Below are 21438 nucleotides of genomic sequence, written 5' to 3' on the forward strand. Positions count from 1 at the left end.
CAAACATTCTAGGTATCATTTTCCCTTGACTCTCCCTTAAAATGGCTTCAAACCTGTTATTAAGAGGAAACACATCATAGGGGAAGAAGAGGAAGATAGTTGTCAATGAAGATGTTAAAAAATTAAGGGAATCAAGGTTTATCAACAAAATCAAGTATCCTACTTTGTTGGCTAACATGGTAATGGTTAAAAATCCTCGAGTAAATGGTGCTTATGTGTGGATTTCACTGATCTCAAGAAGGTGTTCCCTAAAGATACCTACCATTTTCAAACATAAACATATTTATTGATGAAACTCTGAGGTGTTGGGTACTCATTTCATGGATGCTTACTTGATTTATAACCAAATTAAGATAGACCCAGTCTATGCACCTAAATCAGGATTCTTGACCAACAACTGCAACTACTACTATGAGGTAATGTCCTTTTGTCTCTAGATCGCTGGTGCCATTTAACAAAGATTGATGGATAAAGTATTTTCAGAACAAATTGGATGCAACGTAAAAGTTTACATGGATTACATGGTAGTAAAGAATTATAAGGACAAGAAAGACAAATCAATAAATGCCAGGAGATATAAGCTAATCACAATAAATGCCAGGCTATAAGAAAAACAAATGCTTGTTTAGGGTTAATGTGGGAAAGTTTTTAGGGTTAAACATGAACCATAAGAAAAACAAATGCTTGTTTAGGGTTAATGTGGGAAAGTTTTTAGGATTCATGCTAACTAGAAGGAGATATAAGCTAATCACAATAAATGCCAGGCTATAACTGGCATGAGAAGCCCAATCAATTAAGGAATGCTAATAAGGTATAAGGAGAATTCTGGCCTTCTCATGGTTTATTTCATGTTCTAAAAATAAACTAGTCCATTTTTCCTCATTGAAAAAAAATAAAGATTTGTTTGGAAGAAGGAGTATGAAGAGGCTTTTCTAGATCTAAAGTATCTTTGGAGACTCCCTTCATACTATCTCGCTAAAAGGAAGGAGTATATTTGTTCTTGTACCTTCTAGTAACCAACAAATCCATGAGCTAATTATTTGTGAAAGAATTAGATGGTGATAATAGTTTCAATTATCTAGTGTTACCTGACTTCTTGATGGAGTTCAATTCACCTATGGATGAAAAGACCCCCATGTATGGATTATGTCAGTTGATAAACTTTATAACTTATAGATAAAATGGAGCATGGGTAATGATAGAATGATCGAGTGACATCCTGATTAACCAATCACTACATTTCTAGTTCAAAGTTTTATAAAATCAAAAAGATTATGAGGAATTTATTTTCGAAATCACTTTAACAAGGACAATAGGAGTAACCAACCTACACGTCAGAAGTGACTCCTAACTTGTCACCATTCAAGTTTTTGGTGACTATCAAACTAAAGAAGCATGGCTAGCAAAATATATGCATAAGGTTCAATGATTTACAAAGTTTATCAAGTTCTTTGAAGTGACTTACACACCCAGAGATGCAAACTTTAGATCTGATCTACTTTTAAAGCTTGCCATCACTAAAAAGTTGGGATATAACAAAACAATTATTCAAGAAACCTTACTCTCCCCTGGTACAAATATTACATTTGTTCACATTATGGATATATGAAAGGTTGAGGGATGGATTATAGATCTATGTGCTTGCAAGTATGAAACTAATGATCTTGATGCTTACAATCTTCATGGTGTTTTAATGAAGACAACGATAATGATTATTGAAGGTTCTTGATCTAAGCATGTATAAAAACTTTTCTAGGTTATGAGCTCATCCGGGTGTAAAAGCTTCATTTGGTTAGGTGGTTAGCCTGTGTAAAACCCCATCTCGGTTTCAAGGTGAGCATGTACAAAATATTTGTTTAGTTTGGAGGATATCCATTTAAAACTGTAATTTTGGTTGTAAGAAGATTAGTGGAAAAATTTATAAAACACTCACAAAATACATATGTGAAATTCTCAAGATGAAATTCTTGTGGAGAGGAGTAGGTCACCTTAATTAAGACCGAACCTCTATAGTTTGTTTGTGTCTTTATATTTCCCTCATCTATTTTAATTTTTCAGTTATTTTCTTTCCTTTATTTTTTCATTTATTTCTTTATCCCGCTACTTATTTCTTTTCTTGTTTCACAAACAATTTTAAGCTCTGATTTTTCTCAAAGATTTAGTTTTTAATCAAATATATTTAAACCATCACAATTCACCACCCCATCTTGTGTTTGGAGGCACTTGTCCAATTGCTATATGTTCTTTAGATAGTTTCTTTCACCTATCATGGGTCTATAACCACTATCAAAGTACTTGTCTTCTCAATATGAGGGAGGTGCAGGAAATATGAACAAGAAACTTATGATTGGGAAGCCAAAGTTGTTGAGGACACATATCTGCATTGACATTTCTCAAAGGAAATAACATATTGTGATGTAAAGGTTTACCATATAATTTATAACAGTAAGATCGAATATTCAATGAACTAGATCTATCACATACCTAAGTTTATATCCAAAAAATCACTATAACCAAGGTAAATCATAATCATGTGGTATTCTAAAAATGAAAAACAATTTAAGGCATGCAATACTATATAGAAAAGTAAAAGGAAATAGGGATAAGAAAAATGTACATAGAAAATTTATAGGGGTTCATCTCATTCTTCCTCCCTGGAGCTTGATCCATTATTCAATTATTTTACCATTAAAAATTAATAAAAGTTATATACAATTAATACAAGAGTATTTTTGGTACAATGGATAATCAACAATGTTGAACACTACAAGTTAGCTACTTAGTCAACACAAGTCTAAATCCATCTTCCCTTCTGTTGTAGAAGAACACAGAAACTGGAAATCTTCAAACTTCTTTAGCCAACTTTTTTAGCCAACACAAGTCTAAATTGATCCAAAAATCGTGCTAGATGCAAAAATCATGCTCCAAACTTTTTTCTATAGCGACCTTAACTCAGTCCTATCGGTTCCTTGTCTGAGCATTTTTCTACACAAGATTTATTCGAAAACTCCCAACTTCCTTTAGCATCAACTTTTACACAACTCGACTAAATTATTCAACATAGTATAGAGAAACTCTTCTCTTTCTAGATGTCAATCTCCTGATACCATAGAGAAAAAGTGATTATTTATCTTAATACACACATTAAAACTTTACCAAAAAACATTAACTTCCCTAATATACCTTGGATCTACCACTCAAACTCGATTTTTAGAGTTGAGCACCACACCGATGGTTTATTGGTTCAAGGTTTAAGATGATGAAATTTATATAGGAAAGTCTTAGAGTACGACTGTATAAAGATCTAACAATAGTGGAAATCACTCACAGGGTGTGAGGAGACTAGATGTACCCTTAGTTTATAAGGGGAAATAGTATAATTACTTGTGTCATTTATTTTTATGCATTTTAAAATTTTCTGCATAACATCATTCTAAACAAAGTGCAATACATTTACTTGTTTTAGGAAAAACAAAAATAAAAGGAACTTGCATAAAATACATGAAAAATCCATCAAATCTAATTTACCCCCTCCCCTTCTTTGGTTGAAATTTATACTTACATTTGACATCATATTAGGTTAACATAACTTGCTTCTCGATCCTGAAAGATGTCTTCCTCTAAACGAGTTTTTAGAGATGGTGGCAGTAACGACAAACCTCCATGTTTAGTTGGTGAATACTATGATTTTATAAAGATTTGCATGCATTCGTATCTAGAATCTCAAGGAGAATATATATGGAATGCTATTGAAAATGGTCCATATGTTCCTAAGATGGTCATCAATAATTTAGAAGAAGAAAAACTAAAAGGATCTTGGAATAAAGATGACAATAAGAAAGTTCTATTTGACAAAAAGGCAAGGAACATTCTTCAATCAACCCTATGTTGGGTGAATTCTTTCGTATATCTCATTGTAAAAGAGAAAAAGAGATTTGAGATACTTTATAATTCAGACATGAAGGCATGGTAGAGGTAAAACGATCTAAACTAAACACTATCACAAGAATATGAAATGTTTAGAATGCAGTCCGGTGAATCAATTCTTGATTTTCAAAAGAGATTCACTCACTTAACAAATAATTTGATGGCTCTTGAAAAATCATTTACAAATGATGAATTGAATTTCAAGGTCCTTAGATCATTATCAAAGTCATGGCAATCGAAGGTGACGACAATATCAGAAAAAAAGAGTCTTTCTAAATTGTCTTCTACAACATTGTTCAGTAAGTTACAAGAACATGAGATAAAACTTAAAAGATTAGAGAGGCATGAAAAGAAGGAAAATAAATCCAAAACTATTTCCCTAAATACTAAAATCAAAAGTTATGAGTAATCAAGAGGACTAATATCAATCCATTAGTGATGAAGATGAGTCTACAGTCAAGAAATTTGAAAATCTCTTAAAGAAGGAAAGGACAAAAGAAATGAGTCGAAAATAAGCAGCAATAAGGAAGGTTACTTGCTTTGAATGTGGAAAAAGAGGAAATGTCAAAAGTGAATTTCCTTTACTTCAAAAGAAGAATAACTTCAAAATCAAGAAAGATAAAAAGGCAAAGAAAACATATGTGGCATGAGATGATAATGAGGTAAGTTCATCATCAGATGAAGAAGAAAACATGGCATTAATGGCTTCGTACCATTCTGATGATGAATAAAATGAGGCTAGTAATTCTGAAATTAATGATATACCTTCATATGATAAATTACAAAATGCTTTCTATGTATTACATGAGAAATTTTTTGAAACTTTATAGAAAAATGTTCAAAAAAAATATCTCTAGAAAGTAAGGCTAATGAGACTAATGTCGAATTAGAAAAGATAAAAAAATTTACATGTAATAAGTGTCAAGAACATGAATCTAAAACTGTTGAACAAAACCAAGTGATAAAAAAATATGTAAAACCTCAAACTGGTTTGGAAGATGTGCTTAGTAGACAAAGATATTCTAATGATAAATGTGAGTTTGTCTTTTATAATTTTTATAAACCAAGCACGAGTAAAATAATCTTTTTTAGAGCTAGTAAAAAGGTCAATAATATATAACAAAAGAAGATGTGTGGTGTAATTCATCCTAAAAGGAATTATGTTAGAAATAATCCTTATGTCTATAAAAGGAATCATGATTTTAGACCTACATATTCTTATTGCAACTCAAAAGGTCATATCCCTAAGGCTTACTATAAAAGAAACTATGGTGTTCCTTATGGTTAATGTGTATGGTGTTCCTTATAGAAAAGTCTTAGAGTAAGGTTGTATAAAGATCTAACAATAGTGGAAATCTCTCACGGGGTGTGAGGGGAATAAATGTACCCTATTTGATAAAGAGAACTAATATAGTTAATTTTGTCATTTATTTTTCTGCACTTTAATTTTTTGCATAACATCATTCTACACAAAGTGTAATACATCCCTTGTTTCCGAAAAATAAAAAGAATTTTTTTTTGCATAAAATACACAAAATATTGCAAGTTTAATTCACCTCCTCTTAGATTGCACTTTATACTTATAACTCTCTCTCTTCTCCTCTCTCTCTCTCTCGCATATATATATATATATATATATATCTCTCTCTCTCTCTCTCATCCTTCTCTTCTCTCTCTCGCTCTCTCTCTCTCTCTCTCTCTCTCTCTCTCTCTCTCTCTCTCTCTCTCCTCTCTCTCTCTTCTCGCTCTTCTCTCTCTCTCTCTCTCTCTCTCTCTCTCTCTCTCTCTCTTCTCTCTCTCTCTCTCTCTCTCTCTCTCTCTCTCCTCTCTCTCTCTTCTCTCTCTCTCTCTCATATATATAATATATATATATATTATATATATATATATATATATTTGACTCAAACTCAAATCACATTCCAAATCTCTCTCTCATATATATATATATATATATAATATATATATAATATTATATATATATATGACTCAAACTCAAATCACATTCCAAACAAGGAAGAATCAAGACAATCAAAGACAAAAACAATGTCATACACAGAAATAAATTTTGATTAAAATCATTGTAAGTTATAAATTCTAAACAAGAGAATCACATTAGATATCACTTATTCACCTAAGAGAAATCTTAAGATTTTCCTTATACGCAACAAATAATGTCAAATTTTGTATTCTTTGCAAATATAAAGACACTATATAATATATGTACTTTTTGCAAATGCAAATACGGTATATGATACGTATTTTTCCAATGCATCTAATTATGGTATATGACATGATAGAACATTGTAGTTCTCACAATGTGGAATCGAAAAGTGTGTTGGATTCCAATAAAGTTAGGTTCCTCAAAATTCCATATAGCCTTTTTAGGGTAACACAATGTTTCATATTAAGAAATCCGCATCTACCATTCCATTTACGAGCATAGATATGACTTTGCCATCAGAGGCTTAGAGGCCATCACCATAACCACTCTTTCTTTGGAATATTATAAGGACAAATTGGACCACAGACAAATCAATCAACTACAACTTTTTAATTATAGAAATATATTATTTTAACACAAAATCCAACAACAACACTCTAATTTTATACTATAATTTCTAACATTTATATTATTTTATTTCTTTCACCTTGAATCGGTCCTACATAGCTATCGCAAGGTCGGAGATGGTTTTATGTCTCTCAAAATTAAATTTAAATTTCAAACAATTATTTTTTATCTCAAATTTCAATAAAAATAAAAAATAAAAAATTTAAATTTAAATTTATCTCAAATGAATTCGGGTTGATTCACGTATTTCTATCCCGCCATCATTTATTTTAAAAAATTAATCTTTTTAATGTTTCTAAAATCAAATTAGGAATCATAAGATAAAATAATTTGAAAATTTCAATCATATATTTTAAATATTTAAATTAAAATATCAAAACATTTTTTTATATATTTAATATTCTAAATTATAACTAAATAATAATATACATATTAAAATAGATGAGCTCAAAGGTGGATTCATAATGAATATTAGTGTCCTAATTATCCAATTCGATCTTATATTTTATAATCGATGCAACCTAAATTCACACACATTTAAAGTGGATTTTCTCTATCAATTTTGAGACAGATTCGGATAGATACAGATTATTGTCATGTTTAATCGTCCACGCAATGCCAAAGTATAATATCAATTTTATTTATTTAAATTTAAATAATTAACAGTTTTATTAACTATTAGTACAAAAAAATAAAAAATAAAATATTATCGTCAAATATTAGACGTTACACTAGTAGTTTACATCTATTAAACTAAACCATCACATATTAGTTGAATTAACTTAGAATCTCTTTGATAAAAGAAAGTCAAATTAAAAAAATTGATTTAGTCAATTTTAAATATTTATCTTTTTCATATTAATGTTTTTATCTATAAAATTTCAAAATAAATAAAATAAAAAATATTTTAAAGTATCTCATAAATTATTTTTAAGTGATATTTTATTTATAAAAAAGTGATTTTTATTATGTTAGAAAGATCGTAATTATTTTTTAATTGATAACGAATAAAATTGAAATAGTTTTATTATTTTTAAATAAGTCCAAATAAAATTTATTGAAAAAAATAAAATAAAGTTTTGAAGAAAAAAAGTATAATTGCAATTGACATGAATCAAAATTTTGATTATAAAAAACTTATTTTTTGGTTAGTAAACAAAATGATAATAATCACTAAAATTAATGATTAAGTTTTGGAGGATTTGCAAATAAAATATTTTCTTTTATATTTTTTTATAAAGAAAAGGCTAGCAAGCATGTGGAAATAAAAATAAAGAATGTCCCTATCAAAGGCTCTATTATTAATTGAATTCCCTTTCTTTCATCAACCCCAAATCCGTGTATATATTTCTTTTATATATACAACAAACCTCACAAACACGGTGACACGCAAACTCAAAAGTCTATATGTTGTTTAACTCGGTTTTTAATCTTTTGTGGGTCTCTCTTCACCTTTTTTATTTGTGGCCATAATTATACTCCACTCCTTCTTCCTCAATTAATCTCTCTCTCTCTCTCAATGAAAAAAATTAGATACACCAAAACATGACAAACAAAGGAACAACCTTAAAGACTGAGTGTTGCATGTGTGGTGATCTTGGTTTCTCTGATCAGCTTTTTCTTTGCAAAATCTGCCAATTCAGATCTCAACACAGGTATTTTTTTTTTAATTAAAGCAAAAATACGCAAATTCTAGCTCAAAATAATGAAAGCAAAAATAATTTTAGTGTTGGAAGAGTTTTTTTTTTTTGTTATTTGGTATAGGTTATTGATTTTTTTCAATTTTTCATTGAAAATTTTTGTAGGTACTGTAGTAATCTATATCCAAGAACAGATTTTTCTGGAACATGTAACTGGTGTTTGAGTCAAGAGGATTCACCAAACTCATCAAATTCTTCATCCTCTTATAAGAATAATGGAAGCACAGAAGATGAAGGAAAGAACAAGAAAATAAAAAATTGTATTATGAAAAAAGGATTAATTAAAGAAAGTGGCGGTGGTGGAGGTGGTGGTTGTGGTGGTTATCATCTTCAACTTCCAAAACCTATGAAGAAACCAAAATCACCCTCAGAAGCAAAATCACCATTATCATCGACATCTCCACCGGTTATAGTTTCGACTCGAAAGAGAATCATTACAAATGGTGCTTTGGAAGAGAAACTGAGGAGGACAAGATCAGAAGGTGTTATAAAAAGTAGTAATAGTGTTGGTGCTACCAAACATGTTTTCAGGAATAAGGTGAGAAGGTATAAGCTTTTGGAGGAAGTTTCAAGTTAAAATAATAAATTAAAAAATTATTAGAGGAAAGGGTTTTGTGAGAGAGAAAAAGAAAAGGGTTGTCTTTTTTTTATTCAATGTATATTATGTTTTTGAAGTTTTGTCTTAATACAATGTACAGAAAAAATGTGAATGAATGAAGGAGTTAAGAATGTTTGGATTCACAATGCACAAGTACTTTGAATTTGTCTTTCTATTTGTTTTTTTGTTAAATGTTATGTTAACGTGTAACTTGGGAAATTTAGGAATTGGTTTGTTGGTTGAATCCAATAACGTTTGGGAAAGAAGGTTCTAGTAGTATATTTCAATGTATTTGTTTCATTTAGAAGTTCAGATACATTAACTATTTAATGAATTTAATGAATTAAAAAATAATTTTTCTTATAAATTGAATCTAGTAAATAATTATAAATATTTTGTGTAGAGTTATTAGGACTGAATTTACTGGCAGTGAAGAGTTTGGTTACTTTGTAGTAAAGTTTGTATTAAGACTGATTAGAGATAAAATGAAGTGAAAAACTAAATTTGTTAATCGCTTAAGTGATTGCATAATATAATTGAGAGTTTTTAAATACAAGATAAAAACGGAGAGCAAATATATGGAGAATCAAGTATTTCAGTTAATTAACTTAATTGTGTGTAGGGATGTTAAATCTAGTTTATATTAAGCATTATTTTTTAAATAGAATGGGAATATATCAGGCTTATATTTTTCTAAAACATATTTAACTAAATATATAAGGTTTAAGGGCGACAAATGGGAATGTCCGTTCCATTTAGACATGTCTCACAAAAATCTAAGAAAAAACGATGAGGAGAGGGCATAAAAGAGAGTGTTAGTCGTAAATTTTGGTTTGTCGCATTCCATTTAGACATGTCTCACAAAAATCTAAGAAAAAACGATGAGGAGAGGACATAAGAGAGTGTTAGTCGTAAATTTTGGTTTGTCGCGTAAAAAAGTGGGACGGGCAAACCCAAAGGACATTACACATAGGAAATCTAAAAGCGACAAAAATCTATGTTTATTCTATTAATGTTTACGTTTGCCAAAATCCAAAAATACAGGACGGGGGCATATTAGTGGAAGCGACCTAAAACGTAGATCTGCTCAGTCAAAAAATACATAGAAGACTGATATGGTCAACGAGTCGGATCATTTTGTCACCCTAATCAAGTCATATGCTTTAAAAAAATTGTTTAGACCTATTAGACTGATTTAGTAAAATAAATATAAATAAATTTTTTTATATTATTAATATTATTATATTATGTTTTATATTTTTAATTTATTTATAAATTGTTAACTCTTTCAAGAATTTATATTTATTAACATAACTTTTTTTCTTTATATTTAAATTTATTATTGTTCCTTTTTTTAAGCAAAGAAAAATATATTAAATCAAAAGAAAAACAAAAAAGTTGAGGGAGTATATATTTGACCTATCAACCCTAAGAGAGTAATACATCAAATAAAAATAAAAATGATAAAATAGACTGGACAAAAGTCTAGTTAATAAAATCATAGACTTAACAACGATACATGCGAAACACAAACTAGTGAAAGCAACGCGGGGAATGAAACTAGATTGCAAAAGAAATGTGTGTACATGTCTCAAAGCATCATAACAAACCATAGACAAGCAAACTCATTTCTTGAGGAATGACAACTGAAACTGACTGTCAACACGACAACAACTTCCCGAACTCCCAACTCGCAGTAACACAAACAACAAGTATTTGGCCATTTTTAGCCAAAATCATTCCAAATTTATGGAAACTAATTTAATCATGCCAAAACTCAATAGTAGCAGACGCAAATTCAAGGCTTTAAATCTTGCAAATCTAAAAAAATCTAAAGTATAACCAGGAAATCAAAATACAAAAGCAATCTACCAAACAACAAACAATAACACATCAAAATAACGACAAAATTAAATTAGCTTCGTTCACCGAAACTGACCTTCACCACATAATCTACAGTAAGTCGACCCTCATAGGTTTTTTTAAACCAAATCCGACAACCAGACCCTCACGGTTCCTATAAGACTGATTGTATTCATTCTAGATAGTGAATTTTCTTTCATGGGTAGAGTGCCCCCCATACATAAGTGCGGTTTCACCAAACTGGGTTGACAATTCCTTGTGTTTTTTATTGCTTTATGAAATTCTGGTACACATATACCAGATGTCGTATACGATGTCACGACACCAGGATTAGGACATGTCACACTAGAAATAAGTACGTAGATAACAATGTTAAATTAAATAGCAGGAAGTAAATAACACAGGTCAATTGTTAACACAATTCGATGCAACGTCACCAACATATGGGGGCATCCAAACCAGTAAGGAAATCCATTATAATAGTATTAGTTTGAAGTTCTAAACAACCTCTGGTTTTACAAACTTCTCACCTAATCACTACCCTTGGAATTTTTATCTAAGACTTTCCTAGATATGAGACCCTTCTCACTTCTCTTCAATGACACAATAATGATAGCAACTTCCAACAATAAACAGATGACACACTTCCAATGAAACATAATCCACTCTTACTTAAACATTTATGAGTGATTCACAATTACAACTCAAAAAATCAGTCCAATTCAAGTATCTAAGTGATACAAGAATGGCTCACAAAAACAATGAACAAACTAAACCATAACAAAGACTATCTCATGACCAATACCAATAACAAATTCAAAGAATTTTTCATTTTCAAATTCCTTCCCATGGTCATTTCTGATTCTAACAATCACATTTTCCTTTTCTCTTTGAAGACATTGACAAAGGTGTTTGAATACCTCAAAGGTGTATGATTTTTATTTGATAAAATTTACCCAAGTAAACCTTGAAAAATCATCAACAACCACATATACATACCTCTTTCCACCAATACTTTCAACTTGCATAGGCCCTATTAAGTCTATATGAAGAAGTTCTAAAATCTTGGAAGTAGTCTGATGTTGCAACTTCGGGTGCGACATCTTGGTTTGCTTCCCAATTTGACACTCACCACATACTTTACCCTCCTCAATTCTGAGCTTTGGTATACCTCTAATGGTTTCTTCAGACATAATCTTTTTCATACCTTTGAGATTCAGATGTCTACGCTTCTGGTGCCACAACTTGACTTCATCTTCCTTGGACATTAAGCATGTGGAAGAACAAGTAGTTTCTTGTGGTATCCATTAATAGAAATTGTCTTTAGACATATCTTCTCTCATCAGAACATCATTCTTCTCATTTGTAACCAAACATTCTGACTTGGTGAAATTGACTTTTAAACCTTGATTACATAACTGACTAATACTAATGAGATTAGTAGTCACTCCTTTTACAAGAAGAACATCATTAAGTCTAGGAAGTCTAGTACATACTAATGTTCTTATCCCTTTAATTTCACCTTTACCTCCATCACCAAAAGTGACAAAACTGGTGGAATAAGACTGGATGTCCATTAAATACTTCTTGAACCCTGTCATATGTCTAGAACATCCACTGTCAAAGTATCAGTCTTCTCTAGATGAAGCTTTAAAAGAAATATGGGCTATAAGACAAGTATCAATAACCCTAGGTTTCCATTCATTTCTAGTATTAATCATCACATGATTAGCCCTAGGATATGTTGGATATTTTGGATAACCATACAGTCTATAACATAAAGGCTTTATATGTCCATATTTACCATAATAATGACATTTCCAAGGCAAAAAATTGACTTTAGTTTGAGTTTCCTGATGTCTGGAAGGATGTTGTAACATTTGTTCGGACATCATGGGCTCATACTTCCTTTCTAGAGGAATAAATTTTGTGACAAGGGTTTTTCCTTTGACAGATTGGTAATCAAAACCTATACCTTTTACGTTTCTAGCCTCATTTCCATCTTGAAGAATTTCATCTAACATATCAGACCCATTGTTCAAAATTCTTACATATTTGGTCATGTTTTCAAGTTTAGAATTCAATAGGGTTACCTCATTTTCAAGATCAGTGACAGTAGATAAATGTTTCTCTTTTTCAGCCTGCAGTTGAGCTATGATTCTCTTCAGTTGTTCTCCTGTCTTGCATACCTCTTCACTTATGACACAAAGCTCTTTGTAGGAAGCAACCAATTCTTCATACGAGACATCCTCATCATAGGAATCTTCATCAGTTTCATATCTACCAGTGAAGGTTGTAACATGTTTAGCAGTTTCATCATCAGTTTCACCTTCAGAATCATCATCATACTAGGAAACAGACAAGCCTTTCTTTTGTTTCTTGAGATACGTGGGACATTCTGATCTAATGTGACCAAAACCCTCATATCCATGACACTGAATACCTTTTCCTTGATTGTGCTTCTCCTCTGCTCTTGCTTTTCTCTGAAAGTCATTCTTCTTACTGATGTCGAATGACATATTCTTGATATTAGGTCTTCACTTCCTATCTGTTTTGTTCAACACCTTATTGAATTGCCTCCCAAGAAGCACAATGGCATTAGAAATTCCTTCATCAGTAACAAGTCACATTGATCCTCTTCATCCTCAATGTTGGAGATAAAAATTATGCTCTTGTTCTTCTTTTCAGATCTATCAGTGATAGCCAATTCAAAAGTCTTGACATTTTGACCTCAGATGTGCCTTCCTAAGTGGTTCTGAGAATTTTCCAAGCATCTTTGGCCACAGTACAAGGCACTTAAGGATTTGGAGTTTCCAAGAGAAAGTTCATCTTATTCCTTAGACCAGTCCTCTTCAGGCTTCAAATTAGTTGTGTCCTTCCCATCTTTATCTTGCACTACATGATGTTTTCAACCTTTGATAATTGCTTTCCAGGTTTTTCTATCCATAGATTTTAGAAAAGACACCATACGCGCCTTCCAGTAATCATAGTTGGTGCCGTCCAAAATAGGTGGTCTGTTGACAAATCCTCCTTCCTTGTCCATAGTACCAAAAAATATCTCCTTGGAGCTTGATAAATTTGGGCCTTGAGAATATTACTTTGACCAAGGAGTTTGATAAATTCGTTGATAAGGGTCTTGCCTCTATGTATGAATCTTTCGAGAATGCTCTCTTACAAGAGGAGCACTTCTATCCTCCTTTGTGTGTTTCAAAGGGGCGAGTCCACCCTTACCAAACAATAGAGGACATGAAGGTGGTTTCCCTTAAAGAATAGTAGGTCATCCCCTTTCCTCTATTTTTTCCCCGATGTAGTTGTACTTTATGATCTCTGTGTAATAATTCATATACAAAAATCTTGTTATAGGAATATTTATATTTACCTGAATTGGTATGCATGATAGATCCCGAATATAGTGCTCCGGGAGATAACTTTACTTTACGAGTTTGAGCTTAAAATTTTATTTGACGCATCTATGGATTATGCCTTCGCTCCTCAGTTCATATTGCTTTAGTCAAGCGCATTGGGAGTTTCAGACAACACTTTGGGGTTTTTGCTTCCATGTTCTTATTGATTTTTTTTGTCGTATGTTATGGATTTTATATGTCCAGGTATACATAGTCCAAGTGCACCAAGTTATAAAAGTAAGAGTATCGTCCCACAAATATTATTTTAACTTAAATTGGTTTTTAATTCAAAAATTATGAAGATTCATGAGCAAAGATTAATAATAAATAAAGTTGTCACATTTCAATATTCAAGATTAATAAGCAAAAGTTGGAAGCATTAATGTAACACCCCTTTTTCTACCCCAAAATATTAACATATAATCAGAGTAAATAAGCACGCATATAAACAAAAGGGCGTCACATCGACGTTTTCAAAAACTAGAAGCTTTCAAAAACCAACATCATTCATCATCAATATACAATACACCTGGTCATTTAAAAATAACACATTTCCATTATCATGAATATTCAAGAATATGCGTTCGCAGCGGAAAATAACGAATATCCATGCATTTCATAAAATGATCCATGTCCCATACCATGATCATCTCTCAATAATCTCTTCAATTAAACATGTTCACAAGTAATACCATAAAACGTATCCAAATCAGATATGAGTTCAATACTACCAATCTACCCAGTGTTACATGACCAGAGCATTGACTCACTACTTAGTCTCTAACGAAGTACCGCAACTCTCCAGCTAATCTCGAGTGAGCTACCGTCCACTTACTTCAGCGATACTACTCCTGAGTATCTGCGCGATACCCATGTAAAGGTAACATTCAAACAGAAAGGGTGAGAATTCAAATCATTATGAAGAAGTATTAATCAAGCACAATGATTAAATCAACAATTAAAGGAATTCATCACACTTCAAATAACCATGTAAATAATATTAACCAACATTTATTTCACATGTTTCAAGCATCCATCAAACTCAAGGAGTACAATATTAAAATCCAATACTATATTCCCAAAACTACACATAACTACAATTATCACATAATCACATAATTTTCCAAGTTATGTATCCAAACATCATCAAATTCAATTACCATATCTCATACACACATCACAATCACATCAATGCAAACATTCAATTATCACATAACTCTAATGTGACTCAATGCAAGACATGTGACTCAATGCAAGACATGTGACTCTATGCATGTGGTACCAAAATGTGAACCCAACGTTTCACCGCTTTCCGATTCAATATCTAGAATCCAAGCCACTACGTCTATTTCCAATTAAGGATCAACGTTTACTACGCCTATTTCCAATTAAGGATCAACGTCTATTTCCAATTAAGGATCAACGTCTGCTACGCCTATTTCCAATTAAGGATCAACGTCTAATACCACGTCTATTTCCAATTAAGGATTAACGTCTGCTACGCCTATTTCCAATTAAGGATCAACGTCTAATACCACGTCTATTTCCAACTAAGGATCAACGTCTGCTACGCCTATTTCCAATTAAGGATCAACGTCTAATACCACGTCTATTTCCAATTAAGGATCAATGTCTGCTACGCCTATTTCCAATTAAGGATCAACGTCTAATACCACGTCTATTTCCAATTAAGGATCAACGTCTGCTACGCCTATTTCCAATTAAGAATCAACGTCTAATACCACGTCTATTTCCAATTAAGGATCAACGTCTGCTACGCCTATTTCCAATTAAGGATCAACGTCTAATACCACGTCTATTTCCAATTAAGGATCAACATCTGTTATGCCTATTTCCAATTAAGGATCAACGTCTAATACCATCTGAACCCACAGTTTCACCGCTTCCACCATGAAGCCGATCATGCCATGAATGAATGTATAAATACCAATACATATGCAATTAAGATCATCTCTACCATCTTAACATTCCACATATCACCATAATTCAAGTCTATGAATTATCCACCAATGGTACATATACACATTCATAACAAATACATCATTCACATAATATGCAATTAAGATCATCTCTACCATCTTAACATTCATAACAAATACACCATTCATATAATATGCAATTAAGATCATCTCTACCATCTTAACATTCATAACAAATACATCATTCACATAATATGCAATTAAGATCATCTTTACCATCTTAACATTCATAACAAATACACCATTCACATAATATGCAATTAAGATCATCTCTACCATCTTAACATTCATAACAAATACACAATTCACATAATATGCAATTAAGATCATCTCTACCATCTTAACATTCATAACAAATACACCATTCACATAATATACAATTAAGATCATCTTTCTAATGCTTTAAACCCCAACCCAAAATGATTCACGAGTTGAAAGTTATGAATAAAACCGTGTACGAAGGCGTTACTAAAAAGTTGTTGTTTATTAAATTTTCCAACATAATTTTCATCTTCTTCAACCCCCAAAATATCCATGAAATAATCTCCAAAATTATTTTATTCCTGAAACAAAGTTATAGCCCTCTGTTTCAGCTATCCAACGCTTCAAACGACACTCAATTTGGACTTACGGATCAAACGTTATGACCAAAACGATTTCGACAATAAAACATAAAAAAAAGGGTCGCGATTGTGACGGACAGCATGCAGAATTTTCTGCGGTTTTCATCGTTGGAGGACCTTCGGACCTCCAATTTCGATTCCGTAAAAAGCTACACGTTCAGAAAATTGTAACTCATACAATACTCTAAGTATATAACATTAATTTGCAGTTTAACACAATCAAATCACCACAATCCAAGAATAATCATCAAAACCTAATAATTTCAAACAACCATACAAAATTAGGGATTTTAACCTAAACATACATCTACCCATTGGCCCGATCATACTAACCCATAATAATAAGGATTCCCCCCTTACCTCTTCAATTTTATGGAAACCCTAGCTCTTCTCTTTACTTTTCCTCTCCTCTTTCTCTATTGCCTTCAAATGATTAAATGAATCCTAATTCTCACTCTCCTCCCCTTTATATATAGTATTCTATTTGGGCTTAAACCATAATACTTCTAATTTAATTAATAGGTCCAATAAGACCTAATATTTAAATATCACTAATTAGTTCAATTAAATTAAACTAACACCACATACACACTAAGTTAATTAATACAATTATTTAATTATATCTCATATCAATTAAATAATTAATTAACACACCAAATTAATTAATATAATCAATTATTATACTACCTAACAACCAATTAATTAATCAACACTCCACATAATTAAAATAAAATATAATAATAATAGTATAATAAATAAATACTAAAATTGCGTTGTTACAATTAACAAATATGAGAGAATGATGAGTTAAGATCCATTTAATTAATTTCTCCTAAGTGTTTCTATGATGATTTCTGTCATGAGAGATGGGGAAATATGAGACCTAATGGTGTATGCCTACAACGTAAAAGTTAATGCACATGTATCCAAGGAACAAATTCTTAAGTCACACAATAACTCAAGTGCATACCTTTATTGAATACTAATTTCCCATATGGTTCTAGCTCTTTATTTCTAAAGCAACTAGATGAAAAATATTTCTATTTACTTTTTTTTATCCACATTTGTCTTAAAGTACATTTACCAAAGGATTCTTCAATATTGATAAACTTTTACCTATTACTAAGATAAGTCACTAACATAATACACACAATAAAGCTATTTTTAATTAAACATCATTAACTCAACATAAAAGAATTTAGCTCATAATGAGCGTAAGAAATACATTAATACAATTTTTTAGACATAAAATTTCTAAGCATAAATAAAATAAAGATTAAACCTAAAGGTGACACTCCTACTCCTTAAAATATTGAACCAGGAAGAGGCAAGTTATGGCACGCCATTGTAGGTGTTTGATGAAGAAATGTTGGAGCTTTTTCACATCAATTAGTTGTTGCTGCCACTAATATTTTGGGGGTCCTTTATTGAATGAGGTCTAGTGTTCTTACTCTATGGTACTTGTTCCCTTATTGAGGTATTTTGGACGAAGATGTGTGTTGGTCTGAATATATGTTGTTCCTATCAAGCTTGTGTTCTAGACCTAGAAGCTTGTTTTTCTTATTGTGGCTCTTTCCATACTTTAAATCCTAAACCTTAAACCCTAATGTGGGATAAGATGTTCCAACATGATGTTCGGTAATGTGTTGATTTGATCTGTATGTGTTAATCTAATCTCTTGATGTGTAAAAAACCACCACCTTATTTATGTGACACTTTTGTTGCTGTTGATGTGTGATATGGGGTGATACTTGTGCTACTTCTTGAAGATCGCATCTTGTGTGTTGTTTTAGCCAAAAAATTTCCAAAGGGGAGATTGTCGTTTTATGTGATTAGATACATTAGGTAAAATAACATATGTACAACACGTACTTTATGCAGAGGCAACATTTGGAACAAGAAGTTCCAGCATCTGGCCTCAGGATGTTATCTAGATTTCATGATGAAATCTGAGTGTGATTGTGTTTGTTTCTAAGAAGATTTGTTTAGTCCAAGTTTCTACTAAAGTGCTTGACAAAAAGATTTAGTTGTAAGAAACTTATTGAGCAAGATGTTCAACACGTGTTGCGTGACGTCTTAGTGTAAGGATTATGTTATGATTATCTTCAGATTCCCTTTAGATCTGTGTCATATTAATTTCTTCAGAACATGCAGAAGTTTACTTTTAAAAGAATTTTATTAATCCAAATCAATTTGGAAAATATTATATCAAATCACGAATATGGATAGTATGATTTAATTAAAAGATTTGGATTTGATTTAGTCAAAGAAGATTTGATTGGATTTTCTTTGAAGGAAGGTTTTGTTCAGATTTAATCCAAGATTTACTTTACAAAGAAGAGTTATATGAAAAGAGTTAATTTGGATGTTTTGGTGCAACATATGGAAAACGGCGTTCTAGCATGTGTGCAGTGCAACCTTTGGCCCTTGTCATTAGGAAATGATAGATGTTGTTAAGTGTGAAATTTCTAAATGATTTCAATAAGATTTGTTGCTATATTTTACCAATGTATATTATATGGATTTGTTTGTTAAAGATTGGCTGAGATCAATTCAATTTAAATGGAGATTTAAATTTGAATTTGAATAACAACAAATCAAATATTTTAGAGGCTGTTAAGAAGAAAATCAAAATAGAAATCCAATATTATTGGACGAGATAAAAAAGCTGCTAATGCACATTGGAAAAAGCCCAAAAGAAGCATTGTTATTTAAGTAGACTCAAAACTGAAGTTTAAGGTGTGCATGTATTGAAGACTCTTTTGTGTAGGGTTTCTATTTTTAATTATTTGTTTGAGTTATTGTTGTGCACCACTCTAGCACCCGAATTAATATCTTAAGGAATAGAGTTTGGTTTGTTAGTTAAGTTGTAATTCTTTGTTCCTAAATACTAATTCTATAAGCTTGAGAACAAAGTATTTGTGTGGTACGATTATTTCATTTTTCAATCATATTGTAATTTTATAAACACTTGGGAGAGTGTTTAAGTGAAAGTGATATGGTTCTCATATTTAGGGGGAGTGTAGAACAAAGCTTCACATGTAGTATTAGAAAAATGACCTTGAACTGGGAAAGTTTAGTGTAAGCCCATTTATCCTCCTGCCAATTGGGAGTGAAGTAGTTCTATGGGGAGTCTTAAATAGAAAGTTACTAGGATTAGTAAGAGCCATTGAACATCATGTAGTTGATATTCCTATAAGACTAATTGTACTACCTCAAAATTGTGGATTTCCTTTCGTGGATAGAGTGCCCCCTAGACATAGTGGATTTCTTGTGTTCTTTATTACTCTAATTAGTATTTTCTATTCATCTTGAAAACTTGTTTGTTTTTGGTATACAATATTCCATACATCGTGTCTGACATCTATCCCCAGAATCTATCATCTGTCATAAACCAGTTGTATATGTTGTCCTAGGCATCTGCTTGAACAAACTTTTAGAGGCTTAAGAATTCGGGCCATGGTAAATGATAATTTGATTCCATCCTCGTATCAGGGAGAATAGGTTAAGACCCCTACCTCCAAAGTCAAAATTCTAGGAGAATGGAGATTGTTAGTTGGGTCTTCCCTAGTTTTGACGGGAAATCAAAGGGGGACACATAAGCGGGAGGTTTGGCTTCTTCCTCGGGGACCTCACCTCCCATTTTTCTTAGCTCTCCCAGGTCCATGTATGGAAAAAGAAGTTTGGGATTCTATTTTGGAGGATGATTATTATTATTTGGACGGTTTAACTCAGAAGCACTTAGTTTGATGGTCTAACTTTTGGTTGAGCCGATTGTGGTGAAGTCTTTGCATATGATTGACTTTGGAAGGAGAAATAAGTGTTCTAGTATCATGTATGGGCTCTTACTATTAAACTTGATTGATACATTTAAGAGCTTAAAAGGGATTTTACCTCCTTCTTATAGATGGAAGTTATCGTCGATGCTTTTGAGTCTCCTGGTACATTGGTAAACAAGGTGAAGCTGCTTATGGGTGAGCTATCAAAAATAACGAAGCTCTAGTTTTCGTTCAAGCATCATTACTTGTGCCCGAGGCAACCTTTTCCGAGGAAAGTCAGACATCAGATCCTTCTCATAACTAAGTTGCGGAACTTGAGGTATATCTAAAGAAGGCTTAAGAAATTCTTCAGAATTTGAGCCTTGAGAATATTACTCTGACCAAGGAGTTTGATAAATTTGTTGATAAGGGTCTTGCCTCTATGTATGATTCTTTCGGGAATGCTCTCTAACAAGAGGAACACTTATATCCTCCTTTGTGTGTTTCAAAGGGGCGAGTTCACTCAGACCAAACAATAGAGGACATGAAGGTGGTTTCCCCTAAATAATAGTAGGTTATCCCCTTTCCTCTATTTTTTTCCCGATGTATTTGTACTGTATGATCTCTGTGTAATAATTCATATACAAAAATCTTGTCAGAGAAATATTTATTTTTACCTGAATCAGTATGCATGATAGATCCCGAATATAGTGCTCCGGGAGATTGTTTTACTTTACGAGGTTGAGCTTAAAATTTTATTTGACGTATCTAGGGATTATGCCTTCGCTCCTCAATTCATATTGCTTTGGTCATGCGTAGTGGGAGTTTCAGACAATACTTTGGGGTTTTTGCTTCCATGTTCTGATTGATTTTCTTTGTTGTATGTTATCAATTTTATACATCCAAGTATACATAGTCAATTAGCTTAATCAATTAGAGCATTCATTTGGCCCATGGATTATTTTTAAATTTATATCACACATTGACCTATAAATA

At 31.8% G+C, this 21438-nt stretch overlaps 1 protein-coding gene across 1 annotated transcript; it reads left to right on the forward strand.

Annotated features, from left to right (window-relative positions):
• Positions 1 to 7835: 7835 nt before the first annotated feature.
• LOC127118691 (uncharacterized) lies at positions 7836 to 8940 on the forward strand. The gene is made up of 2 exons (XM_051048942.1): positions 7836 to 8151; positions 8302 to 8940. The coding sequence occupies exons 1-2, from the start codon at positions 8042 to 8044 to the stop codon at positions 8771 to 8773; spliced, it is 582 nt and encodes a 193-aa protein (XP_050904899.1). The 5' UTR covers positions 7836 to 8041; the 3' UTR covers positions 8774 to 8940.
• The last annotated feature ends 12498 nt before the right edge of the window (positions 8941 to 21438 follow it).

Source organism: Lathyrus oleraceus, chromosome 2, assembly GCF_024323335.1.
Source record: "Lathyrus oleraceus cultivar Zhongwan6 chromosome 2, CAAS_Psat_ZW6_1.0, whole genome shotgun sequence".
Classification (NCBI taxonomy): Eukaryota; Viridiplantae; Streptophyta; class Magnoliopsida; order Fabales; family Fabaceae; genus Lathyrus; species Lathyrus oleraceus.